This window comes from Sarcophilus harrisii, chromosome 5, assembly GCF_902635505.1.
Source record: "Sarcophilus harrisii chromosome 5, mSarHar1.11, whole genome shotgun sequence".
In the NCBI taxonomy this organism is placed as follows: domain Eukaryota; kingdom Metazoa; phylum Chordata; class Mammalia; order Dasyuromorphia; family Dasyuridae; genus Sarcophilus; species Sarcophilus harrisii.
Window position 1 is genome coordinate 124,244,148 of NC_045430.1, and position 15,996 is coordinate 124,260,143.

Here is a 15,996-nt window from a genome sequence, read left to right on the forward strand (position 1 = left end):
GAATCAAAACAAAAAGAAAAAACCGTGACAGAATAAAAAAAGAAAAAAAACAGAAAAAAGTGAACATAGCATGTGTTGATTTACATTCAATCTCCATAGCTCTCTTTCTGAATGCAGATAGCATTTTCTATCCAAAGTTTATCGGGCTTGTCTTGGATCACTGAATTATTGAGAAGAACCAAGACTACAGAAAGTTTTCAATGTTACTCATGGTAGATCATTGGTCCATTTGTTTAGCACACATTTGTTAAGTGCTTGTATATAGAGCACTATGCTAAATGTAGGGAAATAAAAAGTTTTAATAAATTATGGTTCTTATTTTCATTGAGTTTATTTGATTCTAATAGAAGTAAGTTACCCACACAGATAAATGCACTAAAAGGGCTATAAAGCAAAGAATTATGTGAAGCCTGAGGAGGAAACAACCAAGAGCATCAAGAAAGACTTCAGGGGAGATGGGATTTGTGAATTGTTTTTTCATAACAATATGAAAATTAATAGATAAAGTGAGAGAGGAACATCATTGCTGGCCTACAAAACAGCATTAAAGTATGGAGGTGAAAGAGTACAAAGAATATTTGTGGAAGGAAAACAAACAAATTTTCTTTGAGCATAAAATGTATGGAGGAGAATAACAAGATTAGAAAGATAAATTGGTTAACAAAGGAATAGAAGGATAGGCTGGTAATAGGATTGAGAGGTCTTTGAATATTGGGCAAAGGAGAGGCATTTTAGCTCAAAATAGTTTACCAATTATATTTTTCTTCTTCATTCTTCACTGCCTCCCACCCTCCAGAATGGTTGATAGTCTTTTTCATACTCCACTTCATGCTTCATACAGCACATATTGAAATAGGAGTGGACATGGGGAAAATGACACATGGTTTCTTCCCTGAATGAATATACAATCCAATTGGGAAAATGAAAGAAATGTCCATAAATTAAACATTATACTGTGTGGTACTTACTCTAAATAGTATCGGAGTTTAGAGAAAAGGATTTATATCTCAGGAAGGTTCTTTAAAAGCTATCTCATTTATTTCATTTTACATATGGCAACATATATGAAGAGAGGCAAAGAGATTTGACTAAGCTCACCTGGGCAGTAAGTAAAAATTGTAATTAGAATCCAGGCCTTCTTATTCCAAATACAATACTTCTTCCACTACATGAAACTATTTCCCTAGAGATTATTGAGAAGTGTGATAAGCAAACGTAGCTTTATGGAAGAAGTAGAACCTGACTAGATCTTGAGAATATAGATAAGTTTAAAAGGAAAGAAAGGACATCATAAAAAGGGAAGGGGAAAGGATATAAGCAAAAATGGAGATAGGAATAACCTGTCCTAGGACAGTGCCAGAGTGAGGCCGATTAGAATGGAGTGATATTTTAAGAGACAGATCATATAGGTAGAGACACAAGATCACAGAGGTCTTTGAATGCCTAGCAAAGTGAGAAACTACATAAGTATATGAGAACAAAGGAAATATAAAAAGTTGCTTCAATCATCTCACAATGAGTATTCCTTAATGGCACAAAACCCTTTCCAAACTCTCATTTATTTTTTTTTTTTTTAATTTGGAAACAAAAATGGAAAATTAGGGTGGAGGAAGTTCTTCCTGTGACACAATCTAATTTCTCCTTCATTATTTCCTAGGAAAGCTAAAACAGATTGAAAGGCTGTCTGACCTTGGGAATCCATGAACCAAAGTCCTCAACATGACTCAAGCTGAGTTATTTAAAATCAAGTAACAAAAAGATGACCTGAATTAACCCCAGGCATATGCCCAGGTCTCATTGACTTTTTTCTTAAATAAGAATTGATTTGTGATTGCATTGGGTGGGGAAGTTCCCAGAAAAGGCAGGAAGATTAGGTTTAATCCCACCTTAGACACTAACTGTGTGACCATGGAAAAGTCATTTCATTACTCTGGCCCTCAATTTCTTAATCTATAAAATGAAGGGAGACATCATACTCCCCACAAAGTATTCTGTGCTCCAATGACTTTGGCTTCATTGCTGTTCTTCAAACAAGATGCTCCAGATTCTAGGCATTTTCAAAAACTGGCTGTCCCTCATGCATGGAACTCCCTTCTTTAATATCTCTGTCTCCTGGCTTTCTTGGCTTCCTTCAAATCCTACCTAAAATCCCAACAAGGTTTTCCCCAAGCCTCTTAATGCTAATATCTTCCCTCTGTATATATCTCCAGTTTGTCCTGTCTATATCCTGTTTGTACAGAAGTCATTGGATGTTATTTCCCTCATTAGACTATGAGAGCTTGTGGATTTTTTGTTTGTTTTTATTATTTTTTTATGTATCCCCAGTACTTAGCATAGGACTTGACAGACAGTTGTTTTAAAATGCTTGTTGGCTTGTTATTGAGTTAGAAACATCAAGTTTGGGGGGAAAGGGAAAAGAACTGATTCATTTAACTCTAAGATTCCTTCCAGTTCTAAAATCTATGAATTTAGGTCAGCATTTCTTTGAAACTTATAATCTTAGATAGCCACTAAGTTGTTAACTGACTGAACTGGAGACTTGAGACATGACTGTTTGCCTCAGTTTCCTCATTTGTAAAATGAGCTGGAAAAGGAAATGGCAAATCATTCCAGTGTCTTTATCAAGAGAACTCGAAATGGGGTCACAAAGAGTTGGACATGACTAAAATGACTGAACAACATTAACAAAATATATGGCAACATGTGAATGATAAAACAGTTTCCCTTGGAGTCAGGAAAACATGAGTTTGATTCCTGCCTCTGACAGATACTGATTACATGACCTTGGGTTATCACAGGCTTAATTCCAATACTTTGCCCTTCTCTGCTGTTCTGACCTGGGCTATTTCACCCCTCCTTAGGCAATGGGATAGCCCTCTAATCCCAGAGGCTTATTAAATTGATTGCCAGACTTTGTGTGAACACCAAATCAGCTGCAACTCAGAACTCCCAAGTTCAAGTGATCTACCAGCCTCAGCCTCCTGAGAAGAGGAATTATAAGCATATGCCATGACCTTTAGTTTATGAAAACTATCTCCTTAAGCTTGCAGGGGTTGGCAACAATGGAGGATACTCATGAAATAATAGATACTTTCAGTATAGCTACACAACACTGTGCCCACTATGGAGGACCTAATTGTTAAGGTCCTTATAATATATATAAATTATTATTTATTTAATAAATATTAAGTCCTTATAATATGTAAGGACTTATATATTAAATCCTTATATAATAAGGTATATGTTAATATACCTAAGGTATATTATTACCTTTAAAATAATAGATTAACAATTTAAGAGAAAGCTGGTTAGCAAGAGATGAGTGTCAAGGATGGTCAATTCCAAAGGATGCTGCTGGAATTCTAACGTCAAACATCTCTCTCTTCCTGGTGCTAGGCAGTTCTGACTGCATCATTCTAAGGGAGGCCCTAAGAAAATCATGTATTTTTTTTCTTTTCATATGTACTATTAATAATAGTTAATAATAAAAATCGCATAATACAATACGAACAATGACAATCATAGGGAAGGAAGATCTCATAACACAGTATAAACAATGACAATCATAGGGAAGGAAGTCTTTCTCCTAAGGGAGAAAAAGACTCATACTGGACATTCTTAGCATTAAAAAAAAAAAAAAACAAAACCCTAGAGAGTGATAGAGATTTTCAGTGTTTTGAAATGATTTATCATTGAGTACACAGTAGTCGGGTAACAGATAAACTCCAAAATAAGTTATTAGAATTTCTGGAGGTTATCCCAAATTCCCAATCTGCTAATCTCCAAAATTCACTCAAATTCTTGCCCAATTTTCATTCCATGAAGCTTTAGCCTACATCTGTGGATGTTCCCATTTGTTTACTTCACTAAGAAGATTTTGTTGTTTTTAAGCCCCTAGGGGGAATTGAAGAGAAATGTTAAAAGGAAAAAAAAAGTTTCATGTTTGGTTATATTTTGTAAGAAGGCCTTTGAAACCTTATGTAGTAGATTATTTTTAAAGTAGTTTGTCCTTGCTTTCCTACTGACATGATCTGTTCCTTTGCCAAAAAGGAAAGCTCACATCTATTTTTTAAAAGCCTGATAAAACAACAATGGCTTTCAAAGCTTAATACTATCAAACTTTAGCATTAATGCAAGTGCTTCTTTATAAGTTTTCAGGGAGCTTTAATCAAAGGCAAGGACTAGTTCAAAGGAATTAGTACAGTGAAGAAAATCTGCTTTTCAGATGCCAAATGAATATACTTACCAGCCTCTGCTGTAGCCTGATCTGTCTTGGGACTCGATGTCCAATCTGCTAAAAGTAAAAAATAAAAATAAAAAAAAAACAACAAAAAAAAATTCATGAAATATAATCATAAATGACTGATTAGAGTCTTTATATTTATGAGTTAGTTTGATCCTATTCTAAAAAAACTGTCTTTTAAATTCAGAATACTTCTTCATACTCTTTGGATGCTGTAAGGATACCAAATTCGATGTCAGAAGTTAAATGAGCTGTTACCTAAAGCTATGACAAAATACTTACATCCAGATGAATGCTTAACCAGTAAGGCAATATGTAACAGAGAAGATGAAAATTATTTCACTTCTTTGTTGCCTTGAAATTAATACTACTCTGACTTTTAACAGCTAATATATAATTAAGATGTCTAAATTTGATGGATTGGTGGTCAATATTGAATTTAATTCAAAATATCAGGAAACACCTTCACTAGAGATATAAATATTAAATATTCACTCAAAGTATGTTAGAGGAAGCAAGAAATTTTCTTGAGAAAGTCCAAGCTTCAGTTTTCTCATAGGTACCAATGCTACCTGTCTCAGGTTAACAAGCAATTATTAAGTGCTTACTATGTTCCAGGCATTGTGCTGAGTGCTAGAAACAAAAGTAAAGAGAAAAATATTCCCTGTCTGCAAGGAGTTCACAATCTAACTACAAACATTTTCTCATTCTAGTACCAAGCAGCTTTGAGTGTTATGTTCCATGGGAGATCCAAAGAGAATCATGTCTTCTTTTTTTCTTTTCATTAAGTACTACTAATAATAGTTGACAATAAACATTTCATAATAAGATATTAAAAATGATGATCATAGGGAAGGAAGTCTCTCCCCTGAGAGAAAAAGGAAGATACATACTGGACATTCCTAACATTAAAAAAGAAAAAAACTCTAAAGATTGATGGAGCTTGATGAAAGAGAAAGACAAGACTTAAAAGGAAGCTTAAAAGTGGTTTTGTTTTGAAGAATTTGATTTGTACACTTAAAAGCTTTACATAAATGTGAGTTATGCAGTGGACAGATCCCTAAGCCTGGAGGCAAGAAGAGTTCAAATTCGACTTCATACACATATTAACTGGGCGACTCATTTGACTTCTGTTTGCCTCAGTTCTCTATCTATAAAATGGAAAGAATAATAGCACCTACTTCTAAGGGTTGTTGTGAAAATAATGAGATATCTGCAAAGTGCTTTAAAACCTTTAAGTGATATAGAAATGCTAGCCACAATCAAGATCATCAGCAAAATATTTCAGTTGGTACTGAATACAGAACATTAGCAATCCCTTCAGGGTTAATGTAGGATACACTGGATAAAAGCTGCAGAGAAGCTTCATGTGAAAAAATTTCCTGACCGTCGGTGCTATCCAAATGTGGAATAGGTTTCTTTGGAGTTCCCCCTCAGGAGGTCTTCAAGCAATGGTTGGATGACTCTTTGTCTGGTATGTTGTAGAAAAAATTCTTGTTCAAGAAAGAGTTGAACTACATAGCCTCTGAGGCACCTCCCAATTCTGAAATATTATAGCTCTGTGACTATAAGCTTTCTGATAAAATATTTTTGTCATAAAAATAATAATAACTAACATTTATGCAGTTTTCTTAGGTTTACCAATGAGAATGCCCATATTATTTTATTTGATCTTCACAACTTTCCTATTGTTATTGTTATACCCATTTAATAAATAGGAACATTGAGACTTAGAGAGATGAAGTGACTTTCCTAAGTTCTTATAGGTAAATCTCTGAGACAAAATTTAAATCCAGGTCTCCTCTACTCCAAGTTCAGCATTTTATGCTACCCATAGGCTAACATTTAGATGGTGATTAGAGAACACTACTTAAATCACTATGGAATCTCCATAAAAGGGAGTCCAAACAATGATTTTTTTAAAAAAAGGAAAGAGACATAGTATCTAGGCTGAAAGCCATATAGATGCCCAATGAGAATTTCAGGCTGTATGGTAATTTTTGAACCCCAGAATGAGGTAGGAACAGAGAAGAATTCTTCAGAACCTGTAAAAGACCAAAGGAACAGCTACTTACCCAGTTCTACTCCAATATCTCAGTCTTTTTTAACAATAAGGTTTTTCTACCTGGAATTGTAGAGAGGTCAGGAACCACTCAAAATTACTCTATGGTTCAATAAGAGGGCCCAACCCCCTATGGGACTTACTTGGAGCTTGATTGATCTAAAATATTTTCTTTGAAGTCTCTCCTTTGTAAAATATATTTTTCTGGTAAACAGATTTCATAGAGAATAAGAGAAGTAGGCTTTTTGCTTCTGAGATGACTATCTAGGTCTCTCTGAGGGATCATTATAGCTATAGTTCAGGCCAAACTTAAAATGAACAGAATCAAAATTTGTTTGAAAAGGTAAAGTGCTGGTTACATTTTGTGTGTGTGGTTTTCATACATGGATTTTTGGTGCCTATTGGGAAGTCTCACTATTGCTAGTTAAATATTCAATTTCATGAATTCAGCAAATATTCAGAAACTGTCTTCTATTTACAAGGCACAGTGATAGGTTTTAGGAATACAAAGAGAAAAAAAAAAACACTCCTGGCTCTTAAAGAGTTCTAGTTTTCTTATCATTGAGTCATTTTAGTGATGTCCAACTATTCATTTTGCAGTTTTTTGGCAAAGATACTGGAGTGGTTTGCTATTTCCTTGCCCAGCACATTTTACAGATGAAAAAATTGGGGCAAAAAGATAAGTGATTTGTGTAGGGTCCCAGAACTAGTAAATATCTGAGGCCAGATCTGAACTCAGGAAGATGAGCCCTCCTGACTCCAGGCCCAGCTTTAAGCTCCCCTTCTTTGAAGGCTAAAATAGACACAGAAAAAATACTAATGCAAAATAATCAAAGATGGACAAAATCCATAGAAAGTGGCCTTGATTTGGTCCTTAGCGAAGGGAATGATTCTAAGAGCCAGAAATGAGAAGTCAGGGCAATGCGAAGATCCAGAGGTATTATATGGGATGCCAAGTTCCTCCATTAAACCCCTACTCTAGTGTATCATTGCATTATGTAGGTAATCCTGGATTTTCCAAAGCTCTTTCAGTGCAACACAAGCTCTGACAGTTTTCTAACAAATGAGCTGGGCATTTACAATGGGACTGGGGATAGGTATTTATGACACACACAATCCAAGTGTTATCTAAAGACCACCCAAACTAGGTTTGGGAGGCTCATCACTAAGTTGGTAGATACAAGGTAACCATGTCCTTTTCACTGGGCTGGTAGAAGGGAAGATGTACCCATGACAATAAAATTATTGATCTTAGAAGAAGTCCTCTGTGAGTACTTTCCCATTGCTTCTATTAATCAATCCATCCAACAAGCTGACAGAGACTGAGCTTAGTCTAGACAAGAAAATGAAACATGATGTGATTTGGCAATTTGAAGCTCAATGGAAAAGATGGTAGGGACTTGATCAGTGATTTCATTGATATAGGGATCTTCTATCAATACAGGTGGTCACTGTTTCTACAATTTATAGTTGAGAGAATTGTCTTCTTAAAGTGTGGGTTGTGACCTCATATGGGGGTCTCATAAGTAGTGGTCATGAAATTATGATTTATTATCAGTATATACCTATTTACTAGGGAGAAAAGGGTTCCTGAGTTGAAAAAGTTTTAAAAGCCCTAGTTTAGAGCATTGAAAAGTTAAGTGACTAACCCAAGATCACATTACCAATTATGTCAGAGGCAGGAATTGATTCCAGGTTTTATTGTTACTAAGTATTCTATCCATTAGAATACATTTTTATACTTTGAAAGTACAATGAAAAAGAGAAGACTGTGTTTGGTTAGAAGGGGAAGATTAATAAAGCAATACAGGCAAATCACCCTGACAGGACCTGGAAACGAATCCATAATAACTGTAAATGTTCCTTGGGATGATGGATCAGTGAAAGGGTTCCTTTATAAGATCATAAGTGATGTGTTTAAATGACAACAAAATAAAAGGAAGAGGAGACACTAGGGACAAGATGAGGCAAGGACAACTTAGCTTAAAGGAGTCATTCTCACCTCCCCATTCCCTCAGCCCACATCCTCTCATTTACCAAGTCTGGTCAACTGTACCTCCACATTTTTTGAACTCATTCCCTTTGCCTCACTCATGCAAATGGCCCTAGATCAAGCCATCATCAACTTTTTTCCTGGAGTATTAAAATAGCCTCCTAATTAAGCTTCCCATCTCAAGTTCACACACACACACACACACACACACACACACACACACTCTCATTCTTCACTTAACTTCCACAGGCATAGGTCTGTCCATGGCATTGCCCTGTTCAATAAAGTTGGAGTTTAGTAAGCTCCAAGAGCTAGTAATAGGGATATTACTTCTAATATCAAATGCAAATCCTTCTGGCAAATTGAGAGAGAAGAAATGGAAGCAGTGTCAGATTTTATATTCTTGAGCTCAAAGGTCACTGCAGACAGGACTTACAGTTATGAAATTAAAAAACACTTGTTCCTTGGAAGGAAAACTATGGCAATTTTGGACAACATACTCAAAAGCAGAGATATCATCTTGCTATATAATCAAAGCTATGATTTTTCTAATAGTAATATGTGGCTGTGAGAGTTGGACTATAAGGAGTGCTATAGAATCAACAATTTTGAATTGTAGTGCTGGAGAACACTTTTGACAATCCCTTGGACCGCAATGTTAAATCAGTCAATATTTAGAGAAATTAATTCATGCTCTTTATTGGAAAGTCAAATCTGAAGCTAAAATTTAAATACTTTGACCACATAATGAGAAGACAGGACTCATGAGAAAAGACCCTGATGTCAGAGAAAACATTGATGGCAAAAGGAGAAGAGGGGAGCAGAGAATGAGATAGATAATGTCATGGAAATAATGAACACAAACTTGGACAGATTTTGAGAGAAAATGGACCAAGTATGCTATGTTCCATGGAGTCACAAATAACTGACTGACACAAAAGCAACTGACATTTCAAGTTCTTCACAGCCTATCTCCAACACACCTTCCTAGCCTTATTGATCCCATTCAAACTCTTTAGTATAGTCCAATTTGCCTTCCTGTTGCATATCACATGCAAAATACTTGTCTTGATTCTTCACCACAGGCTTTCCTAAGTACCTTAAGTGTATTCATTCCTTACCACCACCACTTAGAATCACGAGTTTCATTCAAAGCTCAACTTAAACAACAAGCTTTATTAATCCTACCTAGCTGCTGGTGATTCTCCCCAAATTATTCATTACATTTATTTATTTTAAATATTTATGTATGTGTATGCATACATATTCATATATGTGCATACCTACATATATACATTCATGTACATGTTGCCTTTCCTGATAGAATTTTGAGAAGAGAGATGACTCCATTTTCTCTTATCTCCAACATCTATACATACTGTACCTATTCCATAGTAGGCATTTAATAAATTGTTGATAAAACAACAGGCACCAGACTGGAGCTGATTATGTAGAAGAGAAAGGAAGAAAATGGATAAAAATAAGAAAGATCTTAGTTTCCTCATCTTTAAAATAAAGGATTTGGACTAAATAGAGCCTACAGGTCTAAAAGTCCATGACAATGACTACCAATGCAGGAGTGTTTTCCAATCAGTGTGTGTTTGCTGCTCAATGAACCTCAATCCCTATGGAAAGCAGAAGCAGCAGTGGATGCAGAAAGATGAATGACCAAGTTTTTACCTCCCATGGATCAAAGCAAGAGCAATAACAGCATCCAGGCCATAAACATTAGACTCTTCTCTCTTCTTCAAAACATTTTCAATTACAAGAAGTTATTAGGTACAATGAAACACCTTAAAAACCCAATTAAAGGGAAATTTTTTTTCCTCTGACCAACTCAAGGACCACCAATGTTGAATGGGAGATGGGGAAAGGAAAAGAGACAGCTTATGACATTTAAAAGATATAAATGGTGAAAAAGAGAGTAAAGAAGAAACTTTATTCTTCCCAGAAGATCTAAGCTTCTTTATATGTATTGGTTCAGAAAAAAACACATTCTCCTCTGGCAGAAAGGCAGAAATGATTTAGATCAGAAAAGGGGGAGAAATAAATGGAGTGAATGGGTCTGAGAGGCATCATGGGTTCCCTTCAATAACTCTTGATTTAGATTTACCATAGGTCATTATAGTCAAGATTTGCCTGAGTTGTTGGATCCTTCCTAGGAAGCTTTGAGAAGAGAAAGAGAAGAAACAGGAGAGATAGAGAATGAAAAGGAAGTGAGAGGGAAGAGGGGAGAGAAATAAGAAGGGAAGAGAAGAAGAAATAAAAAGAAGAAAGGCAAGGAGAGTGGAATAGGAGAGTTGGTAATTGATAGTAAAAAATCCCCTAAAACCCCAAAGAAAAGGCAATATTACGGTATGACTGGGTCAGGAATTAAAGTAGAATTAGGCAGAATCTGAGAACATGCAAAGACTATGCAAGAACATCAGGAAATGTAAACTGCTTAAAGATAGGGCCTTGGACCCAGAACAATGCCTCTCAGATAGTAGTCGCTAAATGTGTGGTGATTTAATTTTATTTGAATAGTGTGAGAGAGAAACAGAAACACACAGAGAGACAGAGAGAAAAAGAGATAGAAAGACAGAGAAGACAGACAGAGAGACAGAGACAGACATATAAAACATCGAGAAAGAGAGATAGAAAGGAAGAGTGGGAGAGAAGGAGAGGGGGAGAAAGAGAGAGGAGAGAGGGAGGGAGAAAAAGAGATAATTACCCCAACATTTAGGTATAGTCCCAGAGAGGGAAATTATATGGAGGTAGGGATGGATAGCAAATTCCTGTCCATGTACAAATTGGACTAAGTGATCTCTGATGCTCCTAATCCAGAGATTCTATATTTGTATGAAAATGCAATAATCTAGGGGTTAGCATTCCTCCTGAGAGAGTTCATGACCCAACATGGTGGGAGTTCCCAAATAGAGTTGTTTCAAGTTTGAAACCTAACCAAGGGCTAGAGATTACTGGCCCACTGGAGTTGTCATCTATCATCTGTGTCAAGGAATAATACAGCCACAGTGGTCTGGACATATTCCAATTTGAATAATTACACATCAACCATGCAAAATATTTCCTTCGGCTGGCATACTCTTCCTACAGGTTGTTCAGCTGTTAACTAATTTCACTGGAATAGGAAGGTGTATTTGTAGGTAAGAATTTCAGATCATTTCCTGGGAGATATGAAGGATAAATCATTATTTGCCCATAGAAAATTACTATTCACTTTTGTGCCTTGGGGAAATCAAAATAGAAAAGGGCAACACAATTTGCCTACTGTCAAACAGCAAGTGAGTAATAGAATGGAGAGAGAGCCCAGTTTTTCCACTTTAGGGCCCCACACACTAGCTATGCCATGCCACCCCTCTGATACAAAAATATTTTTGAATTTCCTGCTGGGGATCGTTACAAGAGGAATTGATGGAACTCAGCCACACAATAACAACACAGCAGAGCATTTTGGAGAATATTGGAAAAGAAAGAAAGGCTGCACTACCTTATCATTCTGGATTCCTCAACATTTCCACACCCAAACTAGAAGTATAATACTACACTGCGCTCTTTAGGGAGTCCTATAATTTTCAGGGGTCCTCCCTGAAAATTTACTTTTTCCATATGTCTTCATTCTCCCTTCCTTTCTCTTATACCTTTTCCATATGTCTACATTCTCACTCACTCTCGCATGCTCTCTCTCGCTCTCTCTCTCCTCTCTTTTCTCTTCTCTCTTTCTCTCTCTCTCTCTCAAGGATAAATAACATTACATGTAGTTATTTATCCTTTAAAGATTAGAACATCCATTGAGAAAAAGCAACATTTAAATATCCATCATGATACCTCCATGGGTTTTTCTTCAGTATCTACTATGGAATTCTAGAGAAAGAAACAGGTACTCATTTATTTTTTCCCAAATATAACTATTGATGATACCTAGGGTGGCATTATATATTTTAATATCTATAAGTATATAACATTTTACATTAATACTCTCATACTGTTTTATGCTTTTCAAAGAGTTTTCACATCCTTATAATTGCAAAAGATATTTTCACTATGCTGGCAGCCAGTAGTACCATATGAAGGCTTCTTTTTTACAGAAAAAAAAATTGAAAATAGTGAGAGAGATGGTAAAATATGTTTAACAAAAGATTAGAATAGTTAATATTGGAGAATTTGTAGGAAGATAGATACATTACTGCATTGTTTACAGAGCTAAGAACTAATCCAACCATTCTGAAAAACAATTATGCAACAAAAGTGATTAAAATGTCCATACCCTTTGACCCAGAATTTCCACTGCTAAACATAATACACACACCCCCCATGAGATTTGTGGGGGAAAAAAAGAATTGCCATATATATGAAAATATTTATAGCAGAACTGAAAACCAAGTGGATGTTGATTTGTCAAGGAATGGTTAAATAATTTGCAGTAGATAAATGTTGGATGCAATTGGTGATATAATGGATAGAGTATTGGACTTGTAATCAGGAATTCCTGAATTCAAATCTGGCCTCAGACATTAATTCTATGACCTTAGGCAAATCACTAAATCTCTATTTGCCTCAGTTTTCTCACCTGTAAAATGGAGTAAATTTTAAAATAGCACCTATTTTGCAAAGTTATTGTGAAGATCTCCTCCAGAGAGAGTTATATGACATGTTACTTTAAGATATGATGAATATGAAGAAAACACAAAAGAAAGGAATGGCTTATATGAACTGATGCAAAGTAAAATAAACAGAACCAGGAAAAAAAGATATATACACTGACTACTAGGTAAATGGAAAAAATAATACCAAGCAATAGAAACTGAATGCTTTGAAATCATAATATCCAAGCCTTGCTCCCAAAGATATGAAAAACACCCACAGCTTCTTTCTAGAAGTAGAAGGCCATGTATGCAGAACACTGTGTGTACTATAAAACTTCTCTGGAGTTTTGATTAGTTTGGCTGAGGTTTTTTGTTTGGTTTTAGTTTTCCTTTTTAAATTCTTTATTATGAGTGATGGCTATCTGGGAGAAGGAGAGGGAGAGAGAGGCATATTGGGAAAGGCAGGTGTTATAAAATAAAAGATACCAATAAAAATTAAGAACACCCCAAAAGTCATCTGTTAAGTGCCTATATCTTTTCTATTTCTTCATTCCCAAGAAGCAATGCTCATTCATCCAAGTTATGAAATGCTAAAGCTGGAAAGGGTTTTAGAAATCCTTTCTCTAACCTCCTCATTTGAAAGAGTGAGGAAACTAAACAGAGAGTTTAAGAGATTTGCTCTAAATCACACAAGTAGTTAATGAGAAAATGAGAAGTCAAATCCAGGTATCCAATTTGTTTCTTGACTCCTCTTCCAAGGCTCTAGTCACTATATCTCATGTAGTTTAAGATAGGCAAAATCTATTCATAACACTATGTGAATGGGTATTATGTTTTCTCCACCTTTCAGGTGGGAAAATAAGGTACCCCCGTTTGTAGGAGATTAGTGACATTTCCTAGAGCCCTGCAAGGAAGCAATCAAATGAGATCACCTTCCGGGGATCAAATAAGAAGCCACATACCAAATATCCCAGAATATAGTGAGGAACTTCTCTTGCTCCAAAATCAGAATTGGGGTTTAAAAAGCTGCCACAACCCCGGCAGCCGGTGAGTGGGGCCAAGAAGTTTACTCAACCTGGAGTTCCAGTACTGAAATGGAAAGTGAGGAGGAGGAGCGGGAAAGGATCTTCGCTTGAGAGACTGGAAAACGTTAAGAGCGAGCCAGATGCAATGCACCTGATTATTAGACAGCAAACTCACAAGGGGAGACCCCCGATAATCAAGGGAGAAGATGGGGGAACCAGGCATTCGAATTTCCAAAACAAGAAGTAGGGATGAGAAAATTAGGCAAGTGAAACAGAGATTGAGGAATAGACTGTCCGGATTATAAAAAGGCTAAACGCTTCACTCCCCACTCCACCGGTTCCCACCATCATCCTCGGTCAAAGTTCTCATACTTACTGGGGCGTCCCATCTTAGCGCCTCTTCCAGCTCTTCCGCCAACACCAGGGGATCCTGATGCCCTATACAGAGCGGGAGGCCCAAGCAGAGCCCCAAGATCAGAAGCATGTTGGAAAGGAGAGAGACAGCTAGAGATCCTGAAGCGGGGAGCAGCAGCAAGAGGGCAGATCCGTGGAGACTGCCCGAGGCTGGGAGATGGGAAAAAGTAGCAGCAACAGTAACAGCAGCAGCGGCAGCTGCAGCTCCCGGCTCTGGCTCCTCCCAGTCTTTCGGCCTCTGCCTCCCAGCTGGAGAAGAGGCAGCCCGAAAGCTAACTGGGTGGGAGAAGCTCCACCGACCCCCCCTTCTTCCCAACCCCCAGCTCCGGCCCCCGCCCTTTCCTTCTCTCTCCGCCTGGACCGATCCAGCCCCTCTACTGAGTCAGAGACGACCTCAAGCCAAGCAGGGACACCCCTGGAAGGATACTCGCTGGTACTGAAAACTGTTTAAATTTGGGACCCCGAGACCACCCCCACGTTTCACCCTACCCGACTCTCCCCCCAATACGCATACACACACAGTCAAGAGGGAAAGTTACAAAGCTTGTTTGACGCTTCCCCAACTCCAACACTGTGTGATGCGAAGGAAATAATGCTTTGGAGTCAAGTACCTGAGTCCAAATCCCGATTGGGACACAGTATCTATGAGGTGTCCTGTTGCTTGATTTGCAAAGTGAGACTATTGGACTAGGTGACTTCTCAGGTGAATGACTCTCTCTCCCTCCAAATGCACAATCCCCAAGACCCTAAATAATATAGAACCACTTACGTCCTCTTACCTGCATACTCTTTATTATCACCTACAAAGACATTTGTGGTTCCCCATTCCTTCTTCCCTTTTGTCCAAAGTCGCCTTTTTTCCTTTGTTTCAATTTTTTGGGAACTCAGTTCTCATCCCAACCAGACACAACTTTCACCTCTTCCTATCCATCTAATCCCTTGAGTGTTTTTCAAAAGTCTACCAGTATTTACAGAAAACCTAATTTGTACCTGCAGGTAACTGTAGCAGGCATTGGACATGCAAGAATGAAACAATTTCTACACTCTAGGAACTTACATTCTAATGAGGAAAACAAGTTCACAAAAAGTACATATTGTGTAACTATCAAGAGAATAAATACAATTATATGCAAAGTAATTAAATACAAGATAGTTTATGAGGGATGGTAGCACCTGGAGGAGGGGAGCATAGCAGGAATCAGGAAAGGCTTCATGCAAAATATAGCCTGTTTTGGTTTTTTGGTTTTTTTAAGGGAAGAACTCTGGGGCAAAGGAAAAGGAAGGAGTGCATTCCAAAGTACTAGGATGGTCAATGAAAATAAAGTAATAGAGACAGAAATGACCTATCATATATGGGAAATAGAAAGAAGCCCAGTTTGGCTATAGGACAGAGTTTGGGAGGGGAAGTAATGTACAGGAAGACTGGAAAGATAGGTTGGGGACTCATCATGTAAGTCTTAAAAAGTTAAACAGAGTTTTCAGTTTATCTTAGAAGCAATGGGAAACGAGTTAATTGAATCATATGAACAAAGAAGTCTTTGCCTGAGAAGTGGAGTGGAGAACTTTTCTGCTATTAAGTTTGCAGAGTCAAACTTTCCATATAGCCACCAAGTACTTTCTTCCAATCTTTATCAGACTTTCCCTCCTTCTTTCCTTCCTTTCTCTCTCTCTTC

At 37.1% G+C, this 15,996-nt stretch overlaps 1 protein-coding gene across 2 annotated transcripts in view; it reads right to left on the reverse strand.

The window, feature by feature from the left end:
• ITIH5 (inter-alpha-trypsin inhibitor heavy chain 5) overlaps window positions 1–14,629 on the reverse strand; it is an 84,704-nt gene extending 70,075 nt beyond the window's left edge. The window contains exons 1-2 of one of the 2 annotated variants that reach the window (XM_023504692.2): window positions 14,286–14,629; window positions 4,247–4,291 (exon numbers count right to left, since the gene is read on the reverse strand). In XM_023504692.2, the coding sequence (XP_023360460.1) occupies window positions 4,247–4,291; window positions 14,286–14,393 (153 nt within the window). In that variant the 5' untranslated portion in view covers window positions 14,394–14,629. Of the gene's footprint in view, window positions 1–4,246; window positions 4,295–14,285 lie in introns of both variants that reach the window. The other variant, XM_003771411.3, reaches the window with a different exon arrangement.
• Window positions 14,630–15,996: the final 1,367 nt, after the last annotated feature.